Source organism: Rhipicephalus sanguineus, chromosome 1, assembly GCF_013339695.2.
Source record: "Rhipicephalus sanguineus isolate Rsan-2018 chromosome 1, BIME_Rsan_1.4, whole genome shotgun sequence".
In the NCBI taxonomy this organism is placed as follows: domain Eukaryota; kingdom Metazoa; phylum Arthropoda; class Arachnida; order Ixodida; family Ixodidae; genus Rhipicephalus; species Rhipicephalus sanguineus.
The window spans coordinates 119,283,560-119,310,320 of record NC_051176.1 but is presented as its reverse complement, the minus strand read 5'-3'; the positions used below and the strand labels follow the sequence as shown (position 1 = coordinate 119,310,320).

The 26,761-nt window shown below is 46.3% G+C and overlaps 1 protein-coding gene and 6 non-coding genes across 7 annotated transcripts in view; 6 read left to right on the top strand and 1 right to left on the bottom strand.

Moving 5' to 3' along the window:
• Window positions 1-3,127: 3,127 nt before the first annotated feature.
• Window positions 3,128-3,199, top strand: Trnae-uuc (transfer RNA glutamic acid (anticodon UUC)). The gene has a single exon. It is a non-coding gene; the product is annotated as a tRNA-Glu (tRNA).
• A 6-nt stretch (window positions 3,200-3,205) lies between these two features.
• Trnaq-cug (transfer RNA glutamine (anticodon CUG)) lies at window positions 3,206-3,277 on the top strand. The gene has a single exon. It is a non-coding gene; the product is annotated as a tRNA-Gln (tRNA).
• Window positions 3,278-11,337: 8,060 nt separating this feature from the next.
• Window positions 11,338-11,409, top strand: Trnae-uuc (transfer RNA glutamic acid (anticodon UUC)). The gene has a single exon. It is a non-coding gene; the product is annotated as a tRNA-Glu (tRNA).
• Window positions 11,410-11,415: 6 nt separating this feature from the next.
• Window positions 11,416-11,487, top strand: Trnaq-cug (transfer RNA glutamine (anticodon CUG)). Its single transcript has one exon. It is a non-coding gene; the product is annotated as a tRNA-Gln (tRNA).
• An 832-nt stretch (window positions 11,488-12,319) lies between these two features.
• On the top strand, window positions 12,320-12,391 carry Trnae-cuc (transfer RNA glutamic acid (anticodon CUC)). Its single transcript has one exon. It is a non-coding gene; the product is annotated as a tRNA-Glu (tRNA).
• Window positions 12,392-12,397: 6 nt separating this feature from the next.
• Trnaq-cug (transfer RNA glutamine (anticodon CUG)) lies at window positions 12,398-12,469 on the top strand. The gene has a single exon. It is a non-coding gene; the product is annotated as a tRNA-Gln (tRNA).
• An 8,968-nt stretch (window positions 12,470-21,437) lies between these two features.
• The window catches only part of LOC119396857 (cocaine esterase), a 55,788-nt gene continuing 50,464 nt past the window's right edge, over window positions 21,438-26,761 (bottom strand). The window contains exon 10 of the mRNA XM_037664204.2: window positions 21,438-25,569. Coding sequence (XP_037520132.1) covers window positions 25,173-25,569 — 397 coding nt within the window. The 3' untranslated portion in view covers window positions 21,438-25,172. The remainder of the gene's footprint in view (window positions 25,570-26,761) is intronic.

Genomic DNA, 26,761 nt, shown 5'->3' with positions numbered 1-26,761 from the left:
CGAATTAAATCTTTCACAAACTGTTGTATTTTCACATGATTGAGCCAAGGCTCACATCAGCAATGAACAAGGGGAGAATATTATGCGAATCATCTAGAATAAGCCTCAGCTTTGATCTATTTGCAATGCAGCTATATTGAGAAGTGACCTACTTGAATAATGGAAAATGCTTCGATGTAGCTCGCCCCGTAAGTCACTTGCGATAGAGCACGTGCGCTCTTACTCTGGGGTCAAAAAACGGTGACAACGAAAGCGGGCGCGAAAGGACAAAGACAGCGTTTCAGCTTAGAATGCGTAGGAGGACGAGAGGATATCCACGATGAGTGTGGTCACAACGGCGGCCAGTTCCACGTCGTGGAAAACCTTCGAACAGCAAAGCTGTAAGCCCGCGAGTGTATGTGGTTGGCTAGCGAGATCACATGCATCGTCATAATAATAATAATAATAATAATAATAATAATAATAATAATAATAATAATAATAATAATAATAATAATAATAATAATAATAATAATAATTATGATGATGATGATGATGATGGTGATGATGATGAAGGCGGGAATGCACGCCTCTAATCATCATCATTAACTCCCTTTCTGGTCACGCGACCTGCGTGACTACTACTACTACTGTATACTATACTGCTGCTACTACTGTTACGACGACGGCTCAGGGCAGACTAAGACAGCTTCGCTGCAATTGAAGCTGATGGCTTTAATGGATGGCCGTTTAGGAGCAGCACCACTGAATGTAGTCTTTGGAAAAAGAAAAAAAAAGCCGACATGCTGCCGAATTCACACGCAGTTTATTCACGTAAAACAAGAACAACCACATTTTCAGAATCTTGGCTGCATTCAAAAAGACGCCGACCACTACCGACCGTAACATTCGATAAACATGTGACGCAAGTTGCCGGATCCGGGCAAGAAAATCAAATTATATAAGGTTGTTTAATTAAATGCAGAATGCATCACATACACTGCATTATTACTATAGAGAACGGGCGTCTAGTGGTTTAAACTTCAGCAGTCTGGTGGGGTACGCCAAACGGCTAAAAGACGAGTTAGGGCATAATACCAATGTACGTGTCCGGAAGTCAGGATAACAATATTATCTACTTCGACAATCTACTATGCTGCGGTTCATTAAAGCATACGGTCACTATACTTAACGAGTAACAGCGCATAAGAAACGGTTCGCAGTCACCGAAACGTTTGTTACGTGTGAGCAAACAAGAGAGCAAGCACAATCATTATTACTGCGATTTTCTCGCCACAAGAGGAACAGCACGTTCCTATTCAGTCTAAGTTGTCATTCATCTCTGAAGGTCACCCTCTTCGACCTGGTTGCGTTCCGGGGCTGGGAAGGCGGGGTTGGCGGCGTGGGTGACGATGCTGATGCCTCCACGCGTGGCGGCATGTCGATCTCCCCAAAGTTGCACGCAGCGCATCGGTGCGTCGGGACGTAGTCTGAGACGGGCATCCGAGGAGCCTCAAAGACGCCATCTGCGCACTGTGGCCAGAAGCAGGAGACGAAAGCGCCCATGGCTCCTTCCTTGGGGTTGTCGAACGTACCACCGATCTCGCAGCCGGTTCGTAAAAATGATGCTGCTCGGGAGTCGATCTCACCGAACCAGTGAAGCTCGATGGCAAGTTGGAGAGCTGGTCCAAATTCACGTGTTCAGACTGGCGATCCGCGACGCCGTTACCTCGCACTCCTTTCGTACTGGGCAGGCTGCGAACGGGGAGCGACTTGGACGAACACAAGGCAGTCCCTATAGCTGAAACCACGACGTTCGATGAACGTTCTGCTTGGTGGCACGTGCACAGTCGTCTCACTAAGAGCACGTGCAGAGCCGACGACTTCTTTTGCTTCTTTGTCGTCGTTGCCAGGTTCTTAGCGGCCGAGAAAAGGAACCAAAGCAAAATGCCAAATAAAGAATAAGTGAAGCGTCGTGTACTTATTTTTTATATGTGCCATTTTACACTGTTTTAATATATGTATACGACAATTATCTCACAGTCTTATGAAGTCATAATTGGTCGAAAGAAACAAAGCCTTTGCTACAAGTAAATTTCACAAGATGGAATTTAAAAAAGAGGGGACGCTGGTCTTCTTTTTCTTTAATTTGCCAACGTCGCTCGGCACGCGCTCGCCTCTCTCGCGAGGGGCTCGCGACCCCGCGTGCTCGGCGCTATGAAGCAGAAAGGCCGTTGAGGACGCCGGTGCCCAGGTGCTTCCGGCCACCTCACTCACCCGGAATCCCTAAAATTTTATTACAAATAAAGATTTTATCATCATCATCATTATCATCAGAAAGTCACAATTGTCTGCCATTGTCGAAGCGTGCCAGATGTTTCGGCTTATCAAGAGCATTTGCTTTTTAAATGCAAAGAACCTATCTATCTATCTATCTATCTATCTATCTATCTATCTATCTATCTATCTATCTATCTATCTATCTATCTATCTATCTATCTATCTATCTATCTATCTATCTATCTATCTATCTATCTATCTATCTATCTATCTATCTATCTATCTATCTATCTATCTATCTATCTATGTTAACATGCGAGCAAACCATCTATGTGTTAATGTACGGTGCAAACCGTCCATTAGGCGCAACGAAGAATCGGGCGCTCAATTAGCGGAAGATTTCAACGCGAAAATAAAAAAGGGAGGATGAATAGACGTTTATTGTTCGAAATGGTATCGCGGTGCTAGTCCCGCGTCTACCCTAGGTGGAAGGTCTCCTCATTCCAGGAACCCTCTGGCATTCGCTGCCTCTTTGGCCCTGGCGACGAGACGTCGTTGTTGGTCCAGGTCCTCTGAGGCGAGCTCAGCCTCCCACGTTTAAAAAAAAAGGAAAAAAAAACAAGGACGATTGCATACGGACACCCTCAAAAACAATTAATAATAATAAGTGCATCCCAGGGACGTCGCTCGTCTTCCTCATCGAAAGCCACCTCCCGGTTTTGTTCCGAACGCATGCGTCGTTCTACGCGATATTAATTTTTATCTTGCTATTTCTTGGTTTTTTATTTTCAAATGCGAGACAACTTAACATTGTTTCCACGTGTATAACGACGCCAGCTTTAGCCCATATGTGCAACCGGTACTCACCTCCAGCGTGGTCTAGTGGCTAGGATACCTGGCTTTCACCCAGGAGGCCCGGGTTCGATTCCCGGCGTCGGAAGAATGCGGTCTCATGGTGTAACGGTTAGCACTCTGGACTCTGAATCCAGCGATCCGAGTTCAAATCTCGGTGAGACCTGTTTTTTTTTTTTCCTTAAACGTGGCGATCTATAGTATACGAATTAAGTTTTAATGTACCTTTTTCTTTCAATGAACGACGAATCAAAAATAGGGCTGTGACTGGGTGCCTAGATGGTTTATCGTAATAGCGTTAAAGCACAGGCTCGCACAAAACTCCTCTGTGTAAAAATCAGAAAGAAATTAGACTTTTTTTTACTCACTTATTTGACGAAAAACTTCAAAGAAATCGGGTTTGGCTGTCACTTTAGTTTTGTTCATTCGAGTTAAGGACATGCCGGGGAAAGGAAATTTCTTCGTTAGATCGGAATTTTCGTAAAATCAGGTTTCGTTAGATCCCGTTTTAACTGCACGAATTAAATCTTTCACAAACTGTTGTATTTTCACATGATTGAGCCAAGGCTCACATCAGCAATGAACAAGGGTAGAATATTATGCGAATCATCTAGAATAAGCCTCAGCTTTGATCTCTTTGCAATGCAGCTATATTGAGAAGTGACCTACTTGAATAATGGAAAATGCTTCGATGTAGCTCGCCCCGTAAGTCACTTGCGATAGAGCACGTGCGCTCTTACTCTGGGGTCAAAAAACGGTGACAACGAAAGCGGGCGCGAAAGGACAAAGACAGCGTTTCAGCTTAGAATGCGTAGGAGGACGAGAGGATATCCACGATGAGTGTGGTCACAACGGCGGCCAGTTCCACGTCGTGGAAAACCTTCGAACAGCAAAGCTGTAAGTCCGCGAGTGTACGTGGTTGGCTAGCGAGATCACATGCATCGTCATAATAATAATAATAATAATAATAATAATAATAATAATAATAATAATAATAATAATAATAATAAGAACGGAATTCTCTAGACAATCTGCAAACACAGCCTAGGGTGCGAAGACCCCGCAAAGCAACACGCTTAGCGTGAGCAGAAAAGTTTAACGTGCTATCAACAACAACACCATGATCACTGATCTCATAAACCTTGCATAAGGGCACAGAATTGACAGAGTATTGAAATGACACGCTAGATGTTTTGCGAATGATAGACATGAATTTTGTCTTCGAGGCATTCAGAGAAAGGTTATTAGCGTTGCACCATTCGGAAAAAGAGCGCAAATCTGACTGCAGCAAGCGACAGTCGTTAACTGAATGAATTTCCTTAAAAATCTTGATGTCATCGGCATACAAGAGGAAAGAAGAATTACGAATGTCAAAAGAAACATCATTAACATAAATTAAAAATAGGAGTGGGCCTAATACTGACCCTTGAGGGACCCCACTAGTCACTTTATACAAAGAAGATGATTGGCCATTTACCGCTACATAACAATATCTATTGAGCAGATAGCTCTGCAGGAGATTCACAACCGACAAGTCGACATCAAATTGCGCAAGTTTAACCATAATCAGTGTGTGGCTGACTACGTCAAAAGCCTTGCTCAGGTCACAGTAGAGTACGTCAACCTGTCCTCTCTGAGAAATAGGTGTGGAGATCTGCGTCATGAAACTAGCAAGATTTGTGGTAGTTGAGCGGCCAGCGAGAAAACCATGTTGATTAGGAATCAATGAGCTTTTAACACTAAAAGACAATATTTTGTGAAGAGCCAGCTCGAAGATCTTTGATGTGGCACATAGTAGAGAAATCGGGCGATAATTAGAAACATCTGTTTTAGAGCCCGACTTAAATACTGGGAAAACACGAGCAGTTTTCCACATGCTAGGAAATGTGGAAGTGTCCAGGCAGTTATTAAATATCGTAGTCAGTACCAACGTTACTAGAACAAACTCAGTTTCAAAGCTCCGTATCTCCGCCAGCGGAGGAGGGTGGTCCGAACGGCGATCGCGAGAACTAGCGGCGCTGCAGTTCCGTCTTGCGCTACTATCGGCGCGTCGTCTGCTGGCACGGCATAAGGCTGCGGTCCGCAGCGCAGCAACTTTCTTATTGTACTAGTTAGGTGGATACTTAGGTGGATATGCATAAGGTCGTCTGTATGCACTGGCCCGCGTGTGTTGTTCAAGGCTAAGAATCGATGTTCGGTCTATATTGCCACGCCCACTTCTTGTTTTATTTTGATGTATTCGGGTTTGACCAGCAAGGACGGTTATCAACGCTCGACGCTGTCCGCGAAGCAGTGTTCGAGAAGCTTCGCGATTGTAATAGATCGTTTTGGTAAGATTGCGCGCTGTACGCGAATGTTCCAGCTTTGTCGAGAGATAACGCCGCCACCAGCGATATCGCTGGAAAGTTCGATAGCGCCTGTATAAAAGCCGACGCGCTTGACCGCTGGTCACTTGATCGACGCTCTGTTCGCCGCTATCAGCGTATTGCTGTAGTTTGACTTTCGGTTTCCCGGCCACATGTTCGGCCAAATAAAGAGTTTCATCTCGGACCTGCTGACTGCTGCCTTCGTCGACGTCACGACCCAGTGAAAATATTTGAGCTGTCTACATTGCGCTTAACTTCCAAGCATAGGAGTTTCTAAGCGAATGAGGGTTTTCCGAGTAATTTTTATAACTACCACCACAATTTTAGCCGCTGCCGTCTTATCTAGACCAAGAACAACCGAACACGTTTGTGAAAGCCTTTATAGTGTACAAAGAAGCGTACTTACTCGAGATACAAAAACGTTCTAGAAAAACAGTACTCATGTTTCTACAATTTATTGAAAAAAACTTTCTGGAAAAACATCACCAATGCTTTGCAATGTTTACAAGACACGTTTTCGCGACGGTTAAAGGGATACTGACCCAAAATCGGAAAATTTTACGAGAACTCGGTAAATGAAATCTCAGTGTGCGATTACATCGAATAGATGTCGTCTCTGAGCAATTTTTTCAGCGGATAGTTTTATTTTTGGTGTCTCGTCTTTCTACGTCGCATCCTTCTACGGTGCCTTAAACAATTCGAACAGATTGGCCGTGATGTGAGCACCGAGCAGTTATTCGCGCTTCGCTAGAAGAGTCGTCAGTATTGACTCCTTCGCACAACTTCAGTTTTTCAACTTCACCGAGCAGATGTTCCATGCGCGCAGCACTTCTTACACTGTACGACAGCCGTTTGCGTTTCGTGCTGTAGCCGTTTACTACGCAGTTAAACTGCTCGTCAACTACAATTACCTTTTGCTCAAGTAAGTCTCAGTTCCCGAAGCAAAGTTTGGGATTGGGCTAGTTGGTATTCCATTATTAAACTGCTCTGCGCAAAAAATTTGACACGGTACACATAGAAAAGACGAGGACCAGCGCTGGTCCTCGTCTTTTCTATGTGTACCGTGTCAAATTTTTGCGCTGAGCAGCCCGTTCCCGAGCCGGCGAGTGTAAAATATTCCGCACATCTTGTTCAATACCTCGTCGTAAAATCTCTCGAAAATGCACTGCTTTGAAGGCATAGCGACAGCTGACAACTGATCGAATGTTAGTGTGATGCAACTCTCAGTCTCGGTAGCGTATATAGGTAATCGACTGCCTTTCGTTTTGCTGCAGAAGAACGTGCTGTTGGGCGAGTTGGCTTGCTGAATGACATAATGCAGCGCTAAAAACACACACACCACAAAGTAAGGAACACAAACCGACGATGTCTTTCGTTTTGCTGTTCTATTTCTGGCGGCTCCTCCAAATTGGGCACTGGGCTTTCGCGAGACGCCGTGCGTTTTGGGGGGGATTTGCGCCTAAACCCCGAACATTATGGCTTTGAAATGTGGGGTGGAAATGCTGGGAACAAGCGCGGCACGGCACCTGGCGCAAGTTCCCACTTTCTACTTGGGATCAAAACTTCTTGTCCCGCAACGACACGACGATAGTGCTTTACAATATCGTCACTCTGAAAATGAACGTCACAGACCTTGCATTTCGCAGTAAGCTTTCCATCTTTGCGATGCAAAGCTTGAATGGCGTAGGGTCTTTTGCAGGTCCGAAGAAGTATCGTGAAGCGGAGTCGTCGTTGCGGTGTCTCTCGCAGCCCGGCGCAAAGCAAGTCGGCATACCGCACTGTGAATCTGTTCGCCCTCGTTACGCTTCGTACATCATGCACGTGTCTTCGTACAAGACGCTAAGCCTGGTCAAGAACAGTCGCAAAAATGACGAGCTAACAAAGCGCAGACGACGCTGTAACCCACGTGCGCTCGTACATCAGCGGCGCCGATCACAACAAGCGCCAGCCGCGGGAGCTAGACGTGACTGCAGTGCCACTAGTTCTCACGACCGCCACGCGGACCGCCTCTCCGGCGGAGCTTTTAAACTGAGTTTGTTCTAGTAACGTTGGTCAGTACTGGGACAAATATACTACTATAAGCTTTTAGTATGGCGGAGGGGATGCCATCTGGGCCACATGATAAGGATGGTTTTAAGCACTTAATGCATTCGCAGATAAGATTTTCATCCAGCGACAAAGCACTGGGTGAGCGAACTGCCTTAGGCGGTCTGATATCAGTGCTAGAGTCTGAGGCCTTATAAACGGATGAGAAATGTGCGGCAAAACAGTCAACGACGGCATGCACTTCTACCCCATTTGAGTCTAGTAGTCTGAAAGACTCTCCGCTTTTGCTGGACCGTTTACGTACATACTTCCAAAACTCAGCTGGCCTGTCAGAAGCGCTTTTTTCTAAGAATTCAATATACGAACTATGATCCCGTTTATATAGGCGTTTAGCGAGAGTTCGAAAAAAGCTGAACTCTTCCTTCCACTCGCTCGATGGAGAACATTTAGATTTCCTGTGTGCGCGATCTTTATGCTTCAGTGCACTGATAAGTTCAGATGAGAACCAGTGGGGATATTTACGTTGTTTATGTGTGTATTGGGGAATAAAATTACGCATGCTGCTCAGTACAAGCTCCGCAAACTGAGCAACCTGGTCATCAACATTTGGTTTGTCAGTAACCTGTGACCAGTCAACGGTGGACAAGTAATGATACAGGCCCGTGTAATCACCTCGCTTGAAAGCAAATCTTGGAGATCTGTTTACATAACTGCTGTAGCTCGTTGTTTTGGCTGATGCGGATAATCTTACGTTAAGTGGTGGGTGGAATTTGTCAGGACGTACAAGAGAGATGCTGGAGCGGGAAACTTCAAGGGGTTGATCGTTTGACACACACAGGTCTAAGACGTTGCCACTGGAATTGACGACTGAGTTATGTTGCAGTAGGGAATTAAACGCCAGAAAGTCCAAGAGCAGGCTGCACTTTTTCTCTATGAAATGATTGTAATGAGAAAAGGTAAGCGTACTCCAGTCAATTCCAGGTACATTGAAATCCCCAAGAACAATAATTCTGTGTCCACTATGAGGAGATATCACAAGTTCAATAGAAGACATCACATAATAATAATAATAATAATAATAATAATAATAATAATAATAATAATAATAATAATAATAATAATAATAATAATAATAATAATGACGATGATGATGATGATGAAGGCGGGAATGCACGCCTCTAATCATCATCATTCACTCCCTTTCTGGTCACGCGACCTGCGTGACTACTACTACTACTGTATACTATACTGCTGCTACTACTGTTACGACGACGGCTCAGGGCAGACTAAGACAGCTTCGCTGCAATTGAAGCTGATGGCTTTAATGGATGGCCGTTTAGGAGCAGCACCACTGAATGTAGTCTTTGGAAAAAGAAAAAAAAAAGCCGACATGCTGCCGAATTCACACGCAGTTTATTCACGTAAAACAAGAACAACCACATGTTCAGAATCTTGGCTGCATTCAAAAAGACGCCGACCACTACCGACCGTAACATTCGATAAACATGTGACGCAAGTTGCCGGATCCAAGCAAGAAAATCAAATTATATAAGGTTGTTCAATTAAATGCAGAATGTATCATATACACTGCATTATTACTATAGAGAACGGGCGTCTAGTGGTTTAAACTTCAGCAGTCTGGTGGGGTACGCCAATCGACTAAAAGACGAGTTAGGGCATAATACCAATGTACGGTGTCCGGAAGTCAGGATAACAATATTATCTACTTCGACAATCTACTATGCTGCGGTTCATTAAAGCATACGGTCACTATACTTAACGAGTAACAGCGCATAAAAAACGGTTCGCAGTCACTGAAACGTTTGTTACGTGTGAGAAAACCAGAGAGCAAGCACAATCATTATTACTGCGATTTTCTCGCCACAAGAGGAACAGCACGTTCCTATTCAGTCTAAGTTGTCATTCATCTCTGAAGGTCACCCTCTTCGACCTGGTTGCGTTCCGGGGCTGGGAAGGCGGGGTTGGCGGCGTGGGTGACGATGCTGATGCCTCAACGCGTGGCGGCATGTCTATCTCCCCAAAGTTGCACGCAGCGCATCGGTGCGTCGGGACGTAGTCTGAGACGGCCATCCGAGGAGCCTCAAAGACGCCATCTGCGCACTGTGGCCAGAAGCAGGAGACGAAAGCGCCCATGGCTCCTTCCTTGGGGTTGTCGAAGTACCACCGATCTCGCAGCCGGTTCGTAAAAATGATGCTGCTCGGGAGTCGATCTCACCGAACCAGTGAAGCTCGATGGCAAGTTGGAGAGCTGGTCCAAATTCACGTGTTCAGACTGGCGATCCGCGACGCCGTTACCTCGCACTCCTTTCGTACTGGGCAGGCTGCGAACGGGGAGCGACTTGGACGAACACAAGGCAGTCCCTATAGCTGAAACCACGACGTTCGATGAACGTTCTGCTTGGTGGCACGTGCACAGTCGTCTCACTAAGAGCACGTGCAGAGCCGACGACTTCTTTTGCTTCTTTGTCGTCGTTGCCAGGTTCTCAGCGGCCGAGAAAAGGAACCAAAGCAAAATGCCAAATAAAGAATAAGTGAAGCGTCGTGTACTTATTTTTTCTATGTGCCATTTTACACTGTTTTAATATATGTATACGACAATTATCTCACAGTCTTATGAAGTCATAATTGGTCGAAAGAAACAAAGCCTTTGCTACAAGCAAATTTCACAAGATGGAATTTAAAAAAGAAGGGACGCTGGTCTTCTTTTTCTTTAATTTGCCAACGTCGCTCGGCACGCGCTCGCCTCTCTCGCGAGGGGCTCGCGAGCCCCGCGTGCTCGGCGCTATGAAGCAGAAAGGCCGTTGAGGACGCCGGTGCCCAGGTGCTTCCGGCCACCTCACTCACCCGGAATCCCTAAAATTTTATTACAAATAAAGATTTTATCATCTTCATCATTATCATCAGAAAGTCACAATTGTCTGCCATTGTCGAAGCGTGCCGGATGTTCCGGCTTATCAAGAGCATTTGCTTTTTATATGCAAAGAACCTGGCTATCTATCTATCTATCTATCTATCTATCTATCTATCTATCTATCTATCTATCTATCTATCTATCTATCTATCTATCTATCTATCTATCTATCTATCTATCTATCTATCTATCTATCTATCTATCTATCTATCCATCTATCTATCTATCTATCTATCTATCTATCTATCTATCTATCTATCTATCTATCTATCTATCTATCTATCTATCTATCTATCTATCTATCTATCTATCTATCTATGTTAACATGCGAGCAAACCATCTATGTGTTAATGTACGGTGCAAACCGTCCATTAGGCGCAACGAAGAATCGGGCGCTCAATTAGCGGAAGATTTCAACGCGAAAATAAAAAAGGGAGGATGAATAGACGTTTATTGTTCGAAATGGTATCGCGGTGCTAGTCCCGCGTCTACCCTAGGTGGAAGGTCTCCTCATTCCAGGAACCCTCTGGCATTCGCTGCCTCTTTGGCCCTGGCGACGAGACGTCGTTGTTGGTCCAGGTCCTCTGAGGCGAGCTCAGCCTCCCACGTTTAAAAAAAAAAGGAAAAAAGAAACAAGGACGATTGCATACGGACACCCTCAAAAACAATTAATAATAATAAGTGCATCCCAGGGATGTCGCTCGTCTTCCTCATCGAAAGCCACCTTCCGGTTTTGTTCCGAACGCATGCGTCGTTCTAAGCGATATTAATTTTTATCTTGCTATTTCTTCGTTTCTTATTTTCAAATGCGAGACAACTTAACATTGTTTCCACGTGTATAACGACGCCAGCTTTAGCCCATATGTGCAATCGGTACTCACCTCCGGCGTGGTCTAGTGGCTAGGATACCTGGCTTTCACCCAGGAGGCCCGGGTTCGATTCCCGGCGTCGGAAGAATGCGGTCTCATGGTGTAACGGTTAGCACTCTGGACTCTGAATCCAGCGATCCGAGTTCAAATCTCGGTGAGACCTGTTTTTTTTTTCCTTAAACGTGGCGATCTATAGTATACGAATTAAGTTTTAAAACAGAAAATACCATGTAAATTACAGAAATTTTCTGTTAGCAGGAACAGAAGAGACATGTAAAATTACAAAAACGTAAAAACAGAAAACAGAAAGAGAATAGAAATTTTCTGGCAGGCCAGCTGCCAGACAATTTCTGTTTTTTTCAAGAAAATTTTTTTACAGTGTACATTTACAGCGCAAACGCAAAGACGCACCACAAAGAAAGAAACGACACACACAAGCGCTGACTATCAACACTCAGTTGATATCACTCAGTTGATATCAGTTGATAGTCAGCGCTTGTGTGTGTCTTTTCTTTCTTTGTGGTGCGTCTTTGCGTTTGCGCTGTAAATGTACTTCTAGGATTATGAACCAACTAGGCCCAAAAGAAGTTTTACTGAAATACACATTAGTGCGCGCATTCTCTTACACAGACGTAGTGGGTACACTGTTGTCATAAAAGTGCTGTTGAAGAGGGCGGAAACCTTTACCTTTACTATAGGTATGTCGAGTGTGTGTGTTTGTGCGTGTGTGTGAGACCGGGCGACTGAACATAATGACAAGCGAAACAGAGCACGATGAGGATGGGGCCGGATATCGCTATCGCGTTCAACTCTTAAAGGCGAAGCTTAAGCGTCCCCCAATTTTTGTTCCGAACGCATGTGCGGCTATACGCGATATTAATTTTTCTTGCTATTTCTTCGTTTCTTATTCTTAAATGCGAGACAGCCTAACATACATTGCTCTCCACGTGTATAACGACGCCAGTTTTAGCCCATATGTGCAATCGATGCTCATCTCCGGCGTGGTCTATTGGCTAGGATACCTGGCTCTCACCCAGGAGGCCCGGGTCCGATTCCCGGCGTCGGAAGAATGCGGTCTCATGGTGTAACGGTTAGCACTCTGGACTCTGAATCCAGCGATCCGAGTTCAAATCTCGGTGAGACCTGCTTTTTTTTTATAAGCGTGGCAATATAGTGGAATTAAGTTTTAATTTTCGTTAAATCGTTTTTCTTTCAACGAAAGAGGAATTCATGGACACGTCCACTTATTTTGTTGCCTTTTTTGTTTCTGCGAGTAATGCTAATTTCATATGTGAGGTTTGTACACCTAAGTCATTGTTATGCGGCAGCGCTACCAAGGTGACAAATGAATGATGCAGGAACGGCAAATTAGAGCAAAAGATAGAAAAGCGATCGGTGACGACGTCACAATTAAGCAACTCAACAGTCGTTGAATGAATCGAACATTCTTCATAGTGAACGTTGAAACAATCGTTCGCATCTCTTAAAAACGGGAGGGGATCAGGTAATACTCCCCTCTTGTCATATCAAGTGTTGGATGGACATGCATCACTCAGGGCGCATGCAGGGGTAGAGGGCACACCGTGCAGATGCTCTCCTCTTCCCCCTCCGAAATTTCTGTGTGCCATATAGGCTGGAAGGAAGGAATAACTTTTATTTTGAGAGAGAGAGAGAGAGCGCCGACGGCAGAGTCCGCCGAGGTGGGCGGCGCCCTATATAGTCTAGGATGCCGTCTGCCTGAGCCGACAACTTGGCCCTGTTCACGAGACATTGCACTTATTCCGATAAATTAAACGATGCGCTAGGACGCCCGTCCAGTATCCGACTACGAAGCCATCTCCCTGGACCCGCCCCCTCCGCTTATCTCCACTCAGAAAGAAAAGTAGATTTACACCAGCTGAGTGCAGGCCCGTAGCCAGGAATTTTTTTCGGGGGGGGGGGGGGGCACTTGCTGAGAACTTTGACTATTCGAGAAAAACACCTATTTTCGTTATTTATTTTTGGTAAAAACACCTACTTCACCAAAACACCTACTTCCCCTATACTTCATCCGGGACCCGGCACCTACTTCACTGGATGGCCCAGAGTTGGTGTCCCAGGCCCGAGGTGAGCAACGCAGACTCCCAGTGCGCGCGGAGGCGATCGCTGTTTGAGGCTGCATCAGTTATTGATTATTATATCTGGACTTTGCCATCGAATATGCTATAGGGTGGCTCTATAGAGTTGCAACGTCTGCAATCGCCTGTCGCGTATATATCTGGGTGTATTTGGTGCATGAGAGCTGGACTCGGATGAGATGAGTTTTTTAACTGCCGCCATTCGACAGACTATATTATGCTTAATTTTGGGTGAAACGGCAGGTATGTACGCCTCTAGTCTTTGGAAAAAAAAAAAAAACGCCAGGCCTGCGCTGAAACCGCAGCACAGTCAGAGCGAAAGCTGGAAGAGCGGCGTTTCAAGAGCCCGTTGTAAGTTCTCTTGGGGCTACAATACAAGTACACTAGAAAGGTACCCACTACGCCATAAATCAAATTTTCGTGAAGTTGGGAAGCGCCTACTAAGCAATTATTCGTCATTCTGCGGAGAAGCGAGGCACCAGCTACACGTCTGTAAGGGATTATGTGCACTTTTGTTGATGCGACGACTGATGACGATGAAGAATTACGGCTCAGCCCTTTGTAATGGGTTGGAAGCTTTAAACGGCCCACCAGTTATGTAATTTGCACTGGGTGACGCCCGGTCGCTATTTCCCTCTGCCGTCATGCTGTATAACATACGCTGAGGTGGGAGAGAGACGGGGGAGGGGTGCGAAGAACTTTACTGAGACCCCGAGAAAATGGATCATGCGCTTATGGGCTTCCTTGGCAACCAATACAAGTGCACTTGCGAGGAACCCACTACGCTATAAATCATTGTAATTTTTGAGAAGTAGGGCAGCAGGCACTGTGCCATTTTTCGTCATTCTACGGAGAGCCGTGCTATCTGCTAAACGCATGCAAGGCATTATGCGCACTTTGTTGATGCTGTGCCTGATGACGACGAAGAATTATGGCAGAGACCTTTGTAATGGGTTGGAAGCAATCAACAACCTACTCGTTGCGCAATTCGCATTGTGTGACGCCTGGTTATAGAATTCGCGTTGTGCGACGCTTGGTGCTTATTTTACTCTTCTACCACGCTATATTGCATATGCTGATGTGGTACGTTCCCGACACGAAGCCTGTATAGGACCTTTTTGCAAAGCAGTTTCAACCACCGGCATGGCTCAGAGGTTGAATACTGGGCTCACACGCAGAGGGCCCAGGTTCGAACCTCGTTCCATCCTAGAATTTCTTCTTATTTTGTTTTTTTTCTTATTTTGAGCGATACTGGTTACGGACACCGGCGGCGGCGGCGGCGGCGGCGGCGGACAACTACGGCGCCAAAAACGGCCGGTGAAATGATCTCATAACAGCTTTCGCTGTAATAAAGCCGACATGCTGCCGAACTTACTCGCCATCTATTCACGTAAAACAAAAGCAAACCACAGGTTGAGAACGCTGGCTGCATTCAGAAAGGACGATGACCACTACTGCTGATTACATAACGTTCGATGAACGAATCACGACAATTCGCCTGACACCAGCAAGAAAATCAAAGCGTATAAGACCGTTTAAGTAAGTGTAGAATGCAGTATACGCACTACACTATTGCTGTAAAGAACGGACTTGGAGGGGTTTAAATTGTTTAAACTTCAGCAGTCGTCTGGGGGATGCCAATGGAGTAAAAAATCAGTTAGGGTATAATACCAAAGTACGCGTCCGGAGGTGAGTATTTTCTTTATCGACGACCGACTTCTGCGGTTCAGTAAAGCACCCGGTCATTATACGTAACGAGCAACAGCGCAGAAAATCAGGTTGGCAGTCACTGAAAGGACTCGTATGAGCAAACCAGAGTGCAAGAACTATCATTATTGCTGCGATTTTCTCGCCACAAGAGTAACAGCACGTTGCTATTCAGTCCAAGTTGTCATTCATGGCTGAAGGTCACCCTCGTCGACCTGGTGGCGTACCGGGACTGGGGAGGCGGGGTTGGCGGCATGAGTGACGACGCGGATTGCTCCACACGTGGCGGCATGTCGATCTCCCCAAAGTTGCACGCAGCGCATCGGTGCGTCGGGACGTAGTCTGAGACGGGCATCCGAGGACCCTCAGACACGCCATCTGCGCACTGGGGCCAGAAGCAGGAGATGAAAGCGCCCATGGCTCCTTCCTTGGCGGTGTCAAACGCACCAAAGGTCTCGCATGCAGCCGGTTCGTGCAAATGATGCTGTTTGGCCGTCGAACTCACCCAACGAGTGAAGATTGATGGCAAGTTGGAGAGCTCGTCCAACTTCACCTGTTCACACTGGTGGTCCACGATTCCGTTGCCTCGCACTCCTTTCGTACTGGGCAGGTTGCGAACGGCGAGCGACTTGGACGAACACAAGGCAGTCCCTAGCTGAAACCACGACGTTCGATGAACGATCTTCTTAGTGGCGCGTGCAGAGTCCTCTCACTAAGAGCACGTGGCAGAGCCGACGATTTCTTTTGCTTCTTCGTCTTCGCCGCCAGGTTTTCAGCGCCGAAAAAAGCAACCAAAGCAAAGTGCCAAATAAAGAATAAGTGAAGCGTTGTGTATTTTCTTTGCTATACGCCCTTTTACACTGTTTTAATATATGCATACGACAATCGCCTCCAGGTTTATGAAGTCATATAATTGGTAAAAGTAAATGTGGCTCGATGAATTTTTTTTTATGTGACGCCAGTCTTCTTTTTCTTTCATTGCCAACGTCGCATAGCACGCGCACGTCTCTCGCGCTCGGTGCTCGCGAGGTTCGCGCTCGGCGCAATCAAACAGAAAAGCGGCTGAGGCTGCAGGCGGCCAGGGGCTTCTGGCCATCAAAGTCAGCAGGTATTCCTAAAATTTTATTACAAGTAAAGATGTTATCATCATCATCATTACCAACACACAGTTGCATTTGTCGTTGTCGAAGCGTGCCAGATGCTCCGTCGTATCGGGAGCATTTTAAGCCAACCTGGGGGTCTGCGTTTTGCTGACTGTGGCTGCTACTGCTGTTCCCTCACGGAATAGCTCCCGCTCAACTGCTAGGGTGCTTTGCGTGTACAGCGTAAGTTTTTAAATGTCATGCATTTTTGGCGAACCTATCTATCTATCTATCTATCTATCTATCTATCTATCTATCTATCTATCTATCTATCTATCTATCTATCTATCTATCTATCTATCTATCTATCTATCTATCTATCTATCTATCTATCTATCTATCTATCTATCTATCTATCTATCTATCTATCTATCTATCTCTTCATTTTGCGTCGTCCTGATGCTGTCGTGGTCTTGCCTTTACTATTGCATTGACTGGGTATACATATATGAGAATGTGCATGGAATGATATATATGCATATCACAGACGAACGGTACGCCATGAAATGAATGATGCAGCATGTATATGATATTTTTCAAGACATGAATCACATAAAAATGGGTACATAAAAATGGGCATATGGGTACCTCATGAGGTTGTCATAATAGTTTTACCTGGTTTTACTAAAGGGATCCTCAAAGTGTTTTGACGATCGTGTATGAACCCATTGAATGCATATCGTAACTCCTTTTATTAAATGCCTTTGTAAAAAGGTTTTAAATACGGCGGCGGCTGCATTTTCGGTGGAGGCGAAAATGCTTGAGGCCCCTGTACTTAGATTTAGGTGCACGTTATATGATCCCTGGTAGTCAAAATTTCCGGAGCCCTCCGCTACAGCGCTCCTCATAATCATATTGTGGTTTTGGGGCGTTAAACCCCAACAATTATTATAATATTAAAAGGTTTTAAATACGTGAATTGCTGAAGACCGCAGCCCGTACTGCCTTCAAGGCGTGGTGAGGGCAAGCGACGTCACTGTGGCTGCCACAGTGACGTCATGGGTAATTATTCCAATTTTATTGTGAAAAGTATTGTTTTAATAGTCCAAAGACTTATACAATTCATGTTGTGGGAAGGAAGGAAAGAACAGGAGAGAGGCAGGGACGTTAACCATTCTAGAAGGACCGGTACGCCACCCTACACTGCGGATAGGGATGGGGGAGTTGGGAATCGATGTTATGCGAAGCAGTCTGCGGGGAGCCGGCTAAAGCCGCATGCTAGTTTTGGAAGGCGTGACTTAACAGCCCGCTCAAGCCACCGTTGTCACATTCCGCATTGTAACGCTTTCTTCAGCTTCAAGCAATGCGGTATAGCCCCTCCCTGCCGACTGCTTCGCACAGCAGTGCTTCCGCGATGGCTTGGCATATATGCCAGAATTTTTTCTCCTCCGCGCAACTGCACACGTATACCGGTTGTTTCACGTAGCTCGAAGCAAACTTTAGTGAAGTTGCGGCATTCCTTTTGTGAAAGTGTTATCAAAGTCGTTACTCGCAGTCGTCTCGAGTTACTCATATGATTTTTCAAAGTTTGATTAGTTAGCTAAACAGTTACGTCTAATTACTGAAAGTTTTGTGTTTATTTAGGCACAGCATGAAGTTGCGCCTGCAAAGTTATTTGAGGTCGTGCTCGGACACAACATGTAAGGTTGGTTTCATGATCCTTGCCTCTTGCGTGTTATTTTCCTTTGCAATATCATCAACGTACTGATGGCACTGTAAATTTCGCGCACCAGAAGTACCATTCAGTCACTAGCATTGGTGGTTGTTTGGCTTATGGGGTTCATTGTCCTAAAGCAACCAAGGCTATGAGAGACGCTGGAGTAAAGGGCTCCGGGTAATCTCGGCCACCTGGGGTTTCACACTGTATAAACGGGCCTCTTGCATTTCGCCTCCATCGAAATGCGACCGCCGCGGCCGGGATCAAACCCGCGTCCTTCGGGTAAGCAGCCAAGCACAATAACCACTGTGCCACCCCGGCGGACGCACTTGCATTGACGGGAAGCGCCTTCCACAGTTCCTTAGAGGCATTGCCGACCATGGTCATTCCATTTCTAGATTACACAGTACGCTAATATATGGATAAGTAGAGCCCACCTCTTCTCCTAACTTTTCAGTTCCTCCCAGCTTCCTTTTTTTACCTGGTGTGCTTCAACTATTAGCTATAAAACTACTATGCGCTCTAAAATTACGGCCTTTATTTTGGCACTAATATTGAGTTTGATTTTAACACGAAAGTGTTTTATGCCGGGGTCCACCAAGACTTCACTGACGTATTTCCGTCACGGATATGACGTTCTTAAAATGTACACGAACATAATACAAAGAAAAAAACCAGAAGAAAAAGTTCCACAAACATGGAAAATTTGGGAATCGAACCCACGACCTCTCGGTCCGCGACGATAGATCGCCGAGCGCTTAACCCATTGCGCCACAAACGCATTTGCAGAGAGCTACACAGACGCGTCTTATATATTTAACACTCCTCCGTGTACCTGCGCTCTTGCTCGGGGCGGTGCCGCCGCCTACGAGCCGAAAAGAGAAGTACTGCATTATGACACTAACGCGCACCGACAGTGAACGCTTCGGTGGTCTCAGAATATGACGCCTCGATGCAAGCATTCGAAGGAACGCAGGCATCAAGAAGCACTACCAACGCCACCTAGGTGGCGTTCGCCCTACTCAGCACAGCAGAGCGTGGCCTCCGCAATGAGCTCTGAAAATGTGTCTGAAGTTGATCGCGGAGGCTGCAATTGCGACGCGCTATACGCGCTGATTTGACTCGGTGACGATTCAGTTACGTGCTTTGTCTTTCGCGTTGTATTAGTGTGTCAGTTACGTGCTTCGTCTTTCGCGTTGTGCTAGCGTGTGCAGCGTAGTGCAGCTTACATATGCACCAACGGTGTTTCTCCGCTGTCTACTGATACGAGTGTGATAGCACCGACTACGAGAACTGCGGCGTTAAGCGCCGTCGAAATACAACGACGTCGGCGAGCTAACGTCGCGCAAGTTAGTTTGGTGCAGCGATGGACACGCCAGGGGTGACCGGGAGGTCTTCGCGCGTTCACGGCTCAAGCTGAGAACTCTGCCTCTCGCTTTCCAGAAGTTGACCGCATCGCGACCCAACTGGCTGCCATACACACACCGAACCAAGACCGAAATGATCGTACCTTCGTCGAAGCGACCCGCCAGCGGGACGCCGCTCGACAATACGACGCCGGATGCCCAGCACACCCACAGGATGGTCCACGACCCGCAAATCATGCACCCTTCGCTGCAGCGGACCGCGAGTTCACCAAACGATTCAGTGACAACCCGTTCGGTTTCGCCTGCACGGTTTGCGAACGCTTGTGGTTCACGTGTGATTTGCGCGATGCTCCGGTGCGTGCAATGCAGTGTCTCCGGACAATGTATCCCGTTCGCGAGTCTTTCCAAGACTTCCGCTTATGTGCCAACTGTTTCACTTTCGTGTTCTATACCGATTCCTATATCAGAGGGATCAACCACATTTTTTTTAGTCGCACTGGCATATCGTCGACATGCGTTTACCTTGTCTAGCCATATCACCACTATCTTGTTTCATCGTTCAACGTGTTTGTGTTTTTATTATTGTCGTATTTTTTTGTTTGCACTTATCTTGTGTTCTTACATCCTTACCCTCTGTATTGCGTAAAGCCTGCGGCTAATAAGATGAAAAAAGACAGCGAAGAACGTGTCAGAAGTTCGTGTAATGCCACTGCTTTTGCTGCGCCTGTTGGCCATATGTATCACGCAGCCTCTACAGAGGCACCCTCATCCCCTGGAGTTGCCATTGCAGGGCGCCTCACGAAGGAGAGCGTTGGTGCATGCGAAAGATATCCAACGGAATCATCACAGACGTTATTAACGCTCAGATGTCTTGTCCGGATGTTTAGATATATTGTCAGTTCATTGCCAGTCAAGCAGACAGCTGGCCGTCTTAGAGAGACAACATTGACGCAAAAGCGCTTTCGAATCTCTCTCTCTCTACGTGCCCGCGTGCGTGCGTGCGTGCGTGCATAGCACGACTTTCGAATTCCTTAAGGTCAATAGGCAACGTGGTGGCAGAATGTCCCTTATTCCTGGGTTTGACTGAGAAGGGCACTGCCCTCGTATTTCGTGGCAATCAGGAGAGCGTTATGTCTGATGTGTAGTGTGATGTAAGTGCACGGCTTCATGTGGTCAGTTGGTCTAATTGCCGCGCCATACAAGCGTTATGTATATGTTTTCCCGGTCAAGTCTGAGACTGATTTAACAGTTCTTAGGAATGAGCACAGTGTATGAGACATACGCGGACAACGATATCAACTGCGTGGTTTAATTACCAACACTTGACATTCAATGCAAAGCTCGAAAGAAACGGGCATCTCTAGAATATGCGCTGTGAGTCTGGAAAGCCGCACCGCATATGCTGCTAGCTTTCTTTTTCTCTCTCTCCATCTCTCTCTTTTTAAAGCTCGAGGTGAGTTTCTTTAACGCGTAAGCCAAACAAGCTTGCGAGCGCAAACTCGCACAGCTTGGGACAAAATATTTTGTAATGTTTTGTTGTGAGTGTGTTTTGGAAGCCTCGAGCTGTGGTGGGTAGGCCTGTCACGTTGCCTTTTATCAAGAACGAAGGATCGCGGATATGTCGTGTACACACCGCTGAAGTGTGACACACTCCTTAGGCTAGCGTTGTACAATTTTTGCAAGTTGTATCACCCTTGGCGAAGCCCTTTCTTAGCAAGTGTATTGGCGTTCTTTGCTAAGTTTCTCAATAGCGACACCTGCCTCCTACCGGCGCCTCGTGCCCCTCGAAGCCGGTATTGTGAGTCCAGCGACGTGCTGAGGTTGTCATTGTTGGCGGAAATTCGCAACGCGTGAGCAGTGACAAACGCGCCGGCCCAAGAGATGATAGATAATAATCTTTAATGGAAATCCCGGAGAGGATAGCCTGGTTTGCCGCCTGCCCAAGAGATGATTCGCTGCGTATCTGAAGGACATAATCTGACAGTAAAGATGTTAGCGAGTGCTCTGCGCGTTTCATACTCAGTGCATCTTTGATGTCTTTATACCTGTCCACAGTAGGGTGCTACACACGCTTCAGTAAATTAAGGAGACGTGCTTGAAGTAACAATATTGTTAAATTTTATTTTTCTTCGTTTTTACAAGGCAAAAAACACGCAAGAACATGTGGCAACAATGATTTGTGGGGCGGCAGTATGAGCCATATTCTTGGGATATGTCCTATGTACAAACATGCGTATGCGTAGAGAAACAGCGGCTGAAGCGTTCGTTGTGAGTTTTCGAGCATTTTCTGCGGCTGAGTCGTACGTAGTGCGCTCTTGATGTGCGTGACACAAGACTGGTGATGCCGCGTTTAGTGAAAGAAAAAAAAATCGGTAGGAAATACTCGGGATGAATATAAGTGCAGCACGCGCTGTCTGTGTGCTGCAATCTAAGTATATGTTGATTATGAGATGTCACGAATAACGAAAGCTGTAGTTTTCTAATGCAACCGCTTCTGAGATCGTTACCTCTTTTCTATAAAAACCGCACACGTGCCACATGCAGTGCCACAAAGCTAGCATGTCAGCATACACTTGCACATTGCTCGGGATTCTATTAGGTGACAGCTAACATTCCTATACTTATATGAACTAATAACCGCGGAAAAAAAGAAATAAAAATGTAACAAAACTTTGTCAACAATGGCCTTGTATGTGAACGGGCCAACACAGAAAACCAACAACACGAAATCCAGACCCGCGCATTGGCGCTGTATTACAGCTCTTCAAGCACTTCCGCTTTTTTTTTTTCGTCTTGAAAGAACGGTGCGCTCCTCGGAGACATCGCGCCACACTGATTCGAAAGCTTGCTGAACAGTTGTCTGACAAAATCTAGCGGCGCATTGAGGACGCGACGCTTGTTGGAGCGCGTGATAAAAAAATCTGTTACTGAAGGGCGATCAACGGCACGCGTCGCATAACGCTTCAGCTCTTTGTTTTATCTGCTATGCCGCGCTCTCTTGCGGAGACTGAGCCACTGAGCCTGCAGTTGCGTGTGCCAAGTCACAGTGACAAATTCTTTGGGCTGCGCACATTATCTCTCCGGATGACGCGTGAACAGTGGGTTGCGTATTGTGAGCGACCGTTGCTCTAAAACAATCCTCCTATGATGCTGCTGCTCATAGGTGTCGCTACGAATATTTATTTTTGTCTTCTGTCACAAGAAGCACAGCTTATTCTGTCACTAAAGTGTGAGGAAGGAACCTCTAAGAAGAACGTATAGGAAATGAAAGTCGCGTTCAATAAGTTAAGTGCTTACGTTATATAGTATTTCGAGAATGCGTTTGGGTAGCTCTATCGCCGTCTTATAGGCTCAAGGTTCCAGATACCAGGATGATCATTAGTACCTTACGTGCTTTAAGTAATGATGCTCGAGCAATGTCAGTGCTGTACGGACTACATCAGTTAAGTTGAAATGCGCTGCACTAACCTTCTCTCCGCCTCAGAGCACGCTTACTTCTGACGTCCGTGCGAATTGTGGTGCCCTCTTCATCTTATAAACTTCGAATTTCACTCCACAACCAGGCCATATCTGCTACGCGCGCTCCGTAGCATTGGTTTTACTGTAGTGATCTACCAACAGTTGCGAAAGGTTCCTTCGGGAGTCGCTTACGAAGGCACGCTTGTATGAATATATCGCGCCTCTTTTAAAACCTAGCTGAGTGGTGACAGCGCTAATCCTTGTGAACAAAACCTCTTGCACGTAGAGAAATTCCATCCACTGTCCCGCTTTAGATAGTCTACGTCATTGGTTCTCATATGGGGATACACGGACCCCACGGAGTCCGCGAAGCCATTTTGGGGGGTCCACGAAACCTATCTTTTAAAAAATTAAAAAAATAATAAAAGCGTTTTTTTTTTTTTTTTTTGAGGCGCACTACGTCCCCTAACAGAAGCCCCTTCTGATTTTTTTTATATGCTTCGCCGCATAACAGTTTTGCACTGCGGCAGAGCTGACTTATGGTTCCCCTTCTTCATGAGATGGCTGTAAAGCTTTTGTTGCAGTTTTCTGCAACATATGCACGCGAGCATACTTTTTCTAGGCTTGCATATTTGAAGAGCAAACATAGCTGGAAACCGGTTGAATGTAGCTGCAGACCGCACAACAAGCTGTTGAGATCGCATTGGCGTGGCACTTTTGTTTGACCATTCTTTGCCAGAGAGAAATAAAAGGCACGTACTCCACGCGGCATGTTGCGTTAATTTATGACCCCCACCCCTTTTCTCTCAATGCAAGAGGTCCCTCATCCCTTACACCGGTTCACAAGGTGTCTCCGAAACATCCATGGCTGAGAACCCTGGTCTACGTGATTTTAAACGTACGGTTTGACAAATGCTGCGGGTGCGAATATCATGAACATGGTGAGTAAAGGAAACGCGTATGACACAAACTTTCTTAGCTTGCGCTTAACATAACATATTAGTATTGGTTTTTATCGTATAGGCGCTATATACTATAAATTGCTATGGAGTCGTGCGCGAAATATACAACACTATACACGATAAATACAAGCTCGTCTTCACTGTCTTGTTCTTTTATCTATTTGTGACAGCGCGAGCTCTATCCAACACTCTGGCCTTACAATACCCGCCGGCGATAGCGTAGTTTGACTAAAAAAATGCCTACACTCTCTTCAAATGCCAAGCCTTGTTTGTATCCACTTTGCATATAAGGCGCTTACGTCCGAAACAAGAACATTTTTGTTTGAACAAAAACCAACGGGCTGCGTGAAAGTGCTCAATTTGGCGAAAATGCGGGAAAAAATAAAAGCTGAGAAAATGAGAAGTCAAACGGAAGTCACCCATTCTCTGCTCACTTCGAGAAGAGGGACTTCAAGAGAAAAAAGAAAGTAAAAAAAGCAATAAACGGTAAGAAAGAAACGCCCTGCAGCACCTCTGTTTCGGCACGTGCACCAACACATACAAAAATGTATGTAGATTCAGACAATCTATAGACTGTATAAATCCATTTTTAGATAGTCTATAGGCTGTCTAAATCCGTTTTTGTAAGGGTAGAACAACCTCAGTTTAGCAACAATAATACCATGCGCCACATTTCTCTGGGCGAATATGCAAAAGTCACGGAACTTACTCACCCCTGAAAAGGAAGTCGAGCTGTTTTAAGGCTATCTTTCCCACTACGAGCTAAATTGCAGCATAGTTATACTAAGCTTTCAGCAACTTCATGCATCGCTCAAGATCAGTGATGTATCGTAAAAAGAAAAAGAAAGGCGGGTACACCTGCTGGAATGAACACACGACTCAATAGGCGTTATCTGAAGCACATAGGCCTTTTAAACGTAGGAGTTCCTATCTGCTATTCTAGAACGTCAACTTCTGGTTTCGCACGACGATCGCGCCCAACACGGCAGGCCTCTAAGCGAGACGGTATGACTTAAGCAGTGTTTTTGTTCTGCTCAGGCGACATGAACTATGCCTTTTACAAGCTCGCTCATTCAGATACCCTTGTCAAAGATACTGACCTATAGCGTGTCTAAAGTTAGCTTCCAAAGAGTGGGAGTGTCCACAAACTCGCAACAGACAAATGGCTCATCCTCCACTCTGAGCACACAGGTATAATGCCCGGACAAGTCTATATGTCGGCACGAGCCGCGCGCAGTTCTGCTAGCTCGTCGCGTACCGCTAAACAGTCATGCCTCGCTTGAGTTACAAGTGCGCGGATGCATCCCACTTGTGCTCTGGCCCAGAAATCGTCGGAGCAAGAACAAGCGGTGGCATCACGGCAGATCTCTCGCGGCCTTCGAGTCTGTTCCGGCGACCACCGCGACATTTAAGCGGGGGCGACGTCGTGCGCCACCGTCAATAGAGTGTGGATCCACCGCCGGACACTCGGGAGTTGTCCAGGTCCGAGCTGGCGCGGAAGCTCTGGCTCTTCTTCTGATTGTAGAGCACCACGAGGAGCACGATGAGGGCGAGCGCGAGCGCGATGGCCACGGCCACCATGGTCCATGCCAGGGTCCGGTACAGGGGTTCCACGTAGCCAGGCGGGGTGACCAGGGCGCCCGAGCGCGTGCCGTCGTCTTCGCTGCCCCGCTGGCCCAACAGCGCGGGCGAGATTCCCGACCAGAAGCGCGTCGCCTCGACCCGGTACTCGGTACCGGGCTGCAGCGAACGGCCGATGCGGTATGACGACACGTTGCTAGGCGAAGCGCGGGGCCAGGCAGGGTACTCGAAGTTCGGGTACTGCGGCGCCATTCTGGGCGGAAAGGCAACGTGAAAGTACCGAGTAAATATACAGTACACATAGCTAGAGTTGGGTCAAAGTAAAGTTTGCATGTTCTGTAAGTTAGTTCGAAACAAAAAAGACCTGCCGTTTGTCGGCATTCACCGATATCCTGTTTGAAAAAAAAAAAAAAAGATTGTTTCATAGACGATTTAAGGACTAACGCTTCAATACAGTGTGTTCTATGCAGTACACGCCATGGACAATATGACTCCGATGCACGACATAGTTTCTGAACAATCACAGAACAGTAGTCCACAAGCTTGGCGTATACAGTCAATGACATTGATGTTTCAACTTGTAGAAATGATGTGTCGCAGATGTCCGAACGGGTACAACGGATCTGTGACAGATGTGCATTACATGCTCTTGACGTAAGTGTCACACGTGACATTTTCATTGTTTGCTCTGGCTACGAAAAATGTGAGAGGCATCGATACTAGGGCCAACAATTTGTGTGCAAGTATGAGGAACGAACCATCAACCGTGCACATTTCCATCTGAAGAGAGGACCCCGTCATATTATCCTTAGCTGCGAAACGCTTTGCTAGCTTTTTCTTTTCTCTCCTTTCAGTCAGTTGTTTCCATAAGTTTGAGTGGAGGTGAGGTGGGGGGGGGGGGACATTTGTTCGAAAGCGAGCGAAAAATATGTTGTGGTCTGTGGCGACGACAATACAGTGCAGGTTTAATGGGTCATATTTTACAGACGCGCGCGTATGCTAGAAAGTGGTCATCACGCCGATTTCAAACACGCAGATAGTTAACGGGCCCTGCACATAACTGTGCAAGTTTCGAGCTTAACTTAATCTTTAGCGAGTGTATAACGTTACGGACTACGGGTTTTCTACACTGGCCAGTTCACCGTTACCTTGGCAATGCGCAGAGAGAATCCGGTGCTGTAACACATCGCTGCAGTGCTCATACTGCTGAGTGCCGCCGTATTCCGGCTCAATATGGTAGTATTCTGCACCCGTGTACCAGTCATAATTAATATGCTGAGCTGCAGACGCGGTACCATCCAGGCCGGGTGTGCCCATTTCGCTGATTACACCCTCAAGCTGTTACTTCGTGGAAAGCAGAAAAATCTGGTATTAATCTTGCTTTCAACAAGTCGTGCTCTGCAAAGTAAATTGAGCAGAATCTTTTCTACGACGTCCTACGTCTG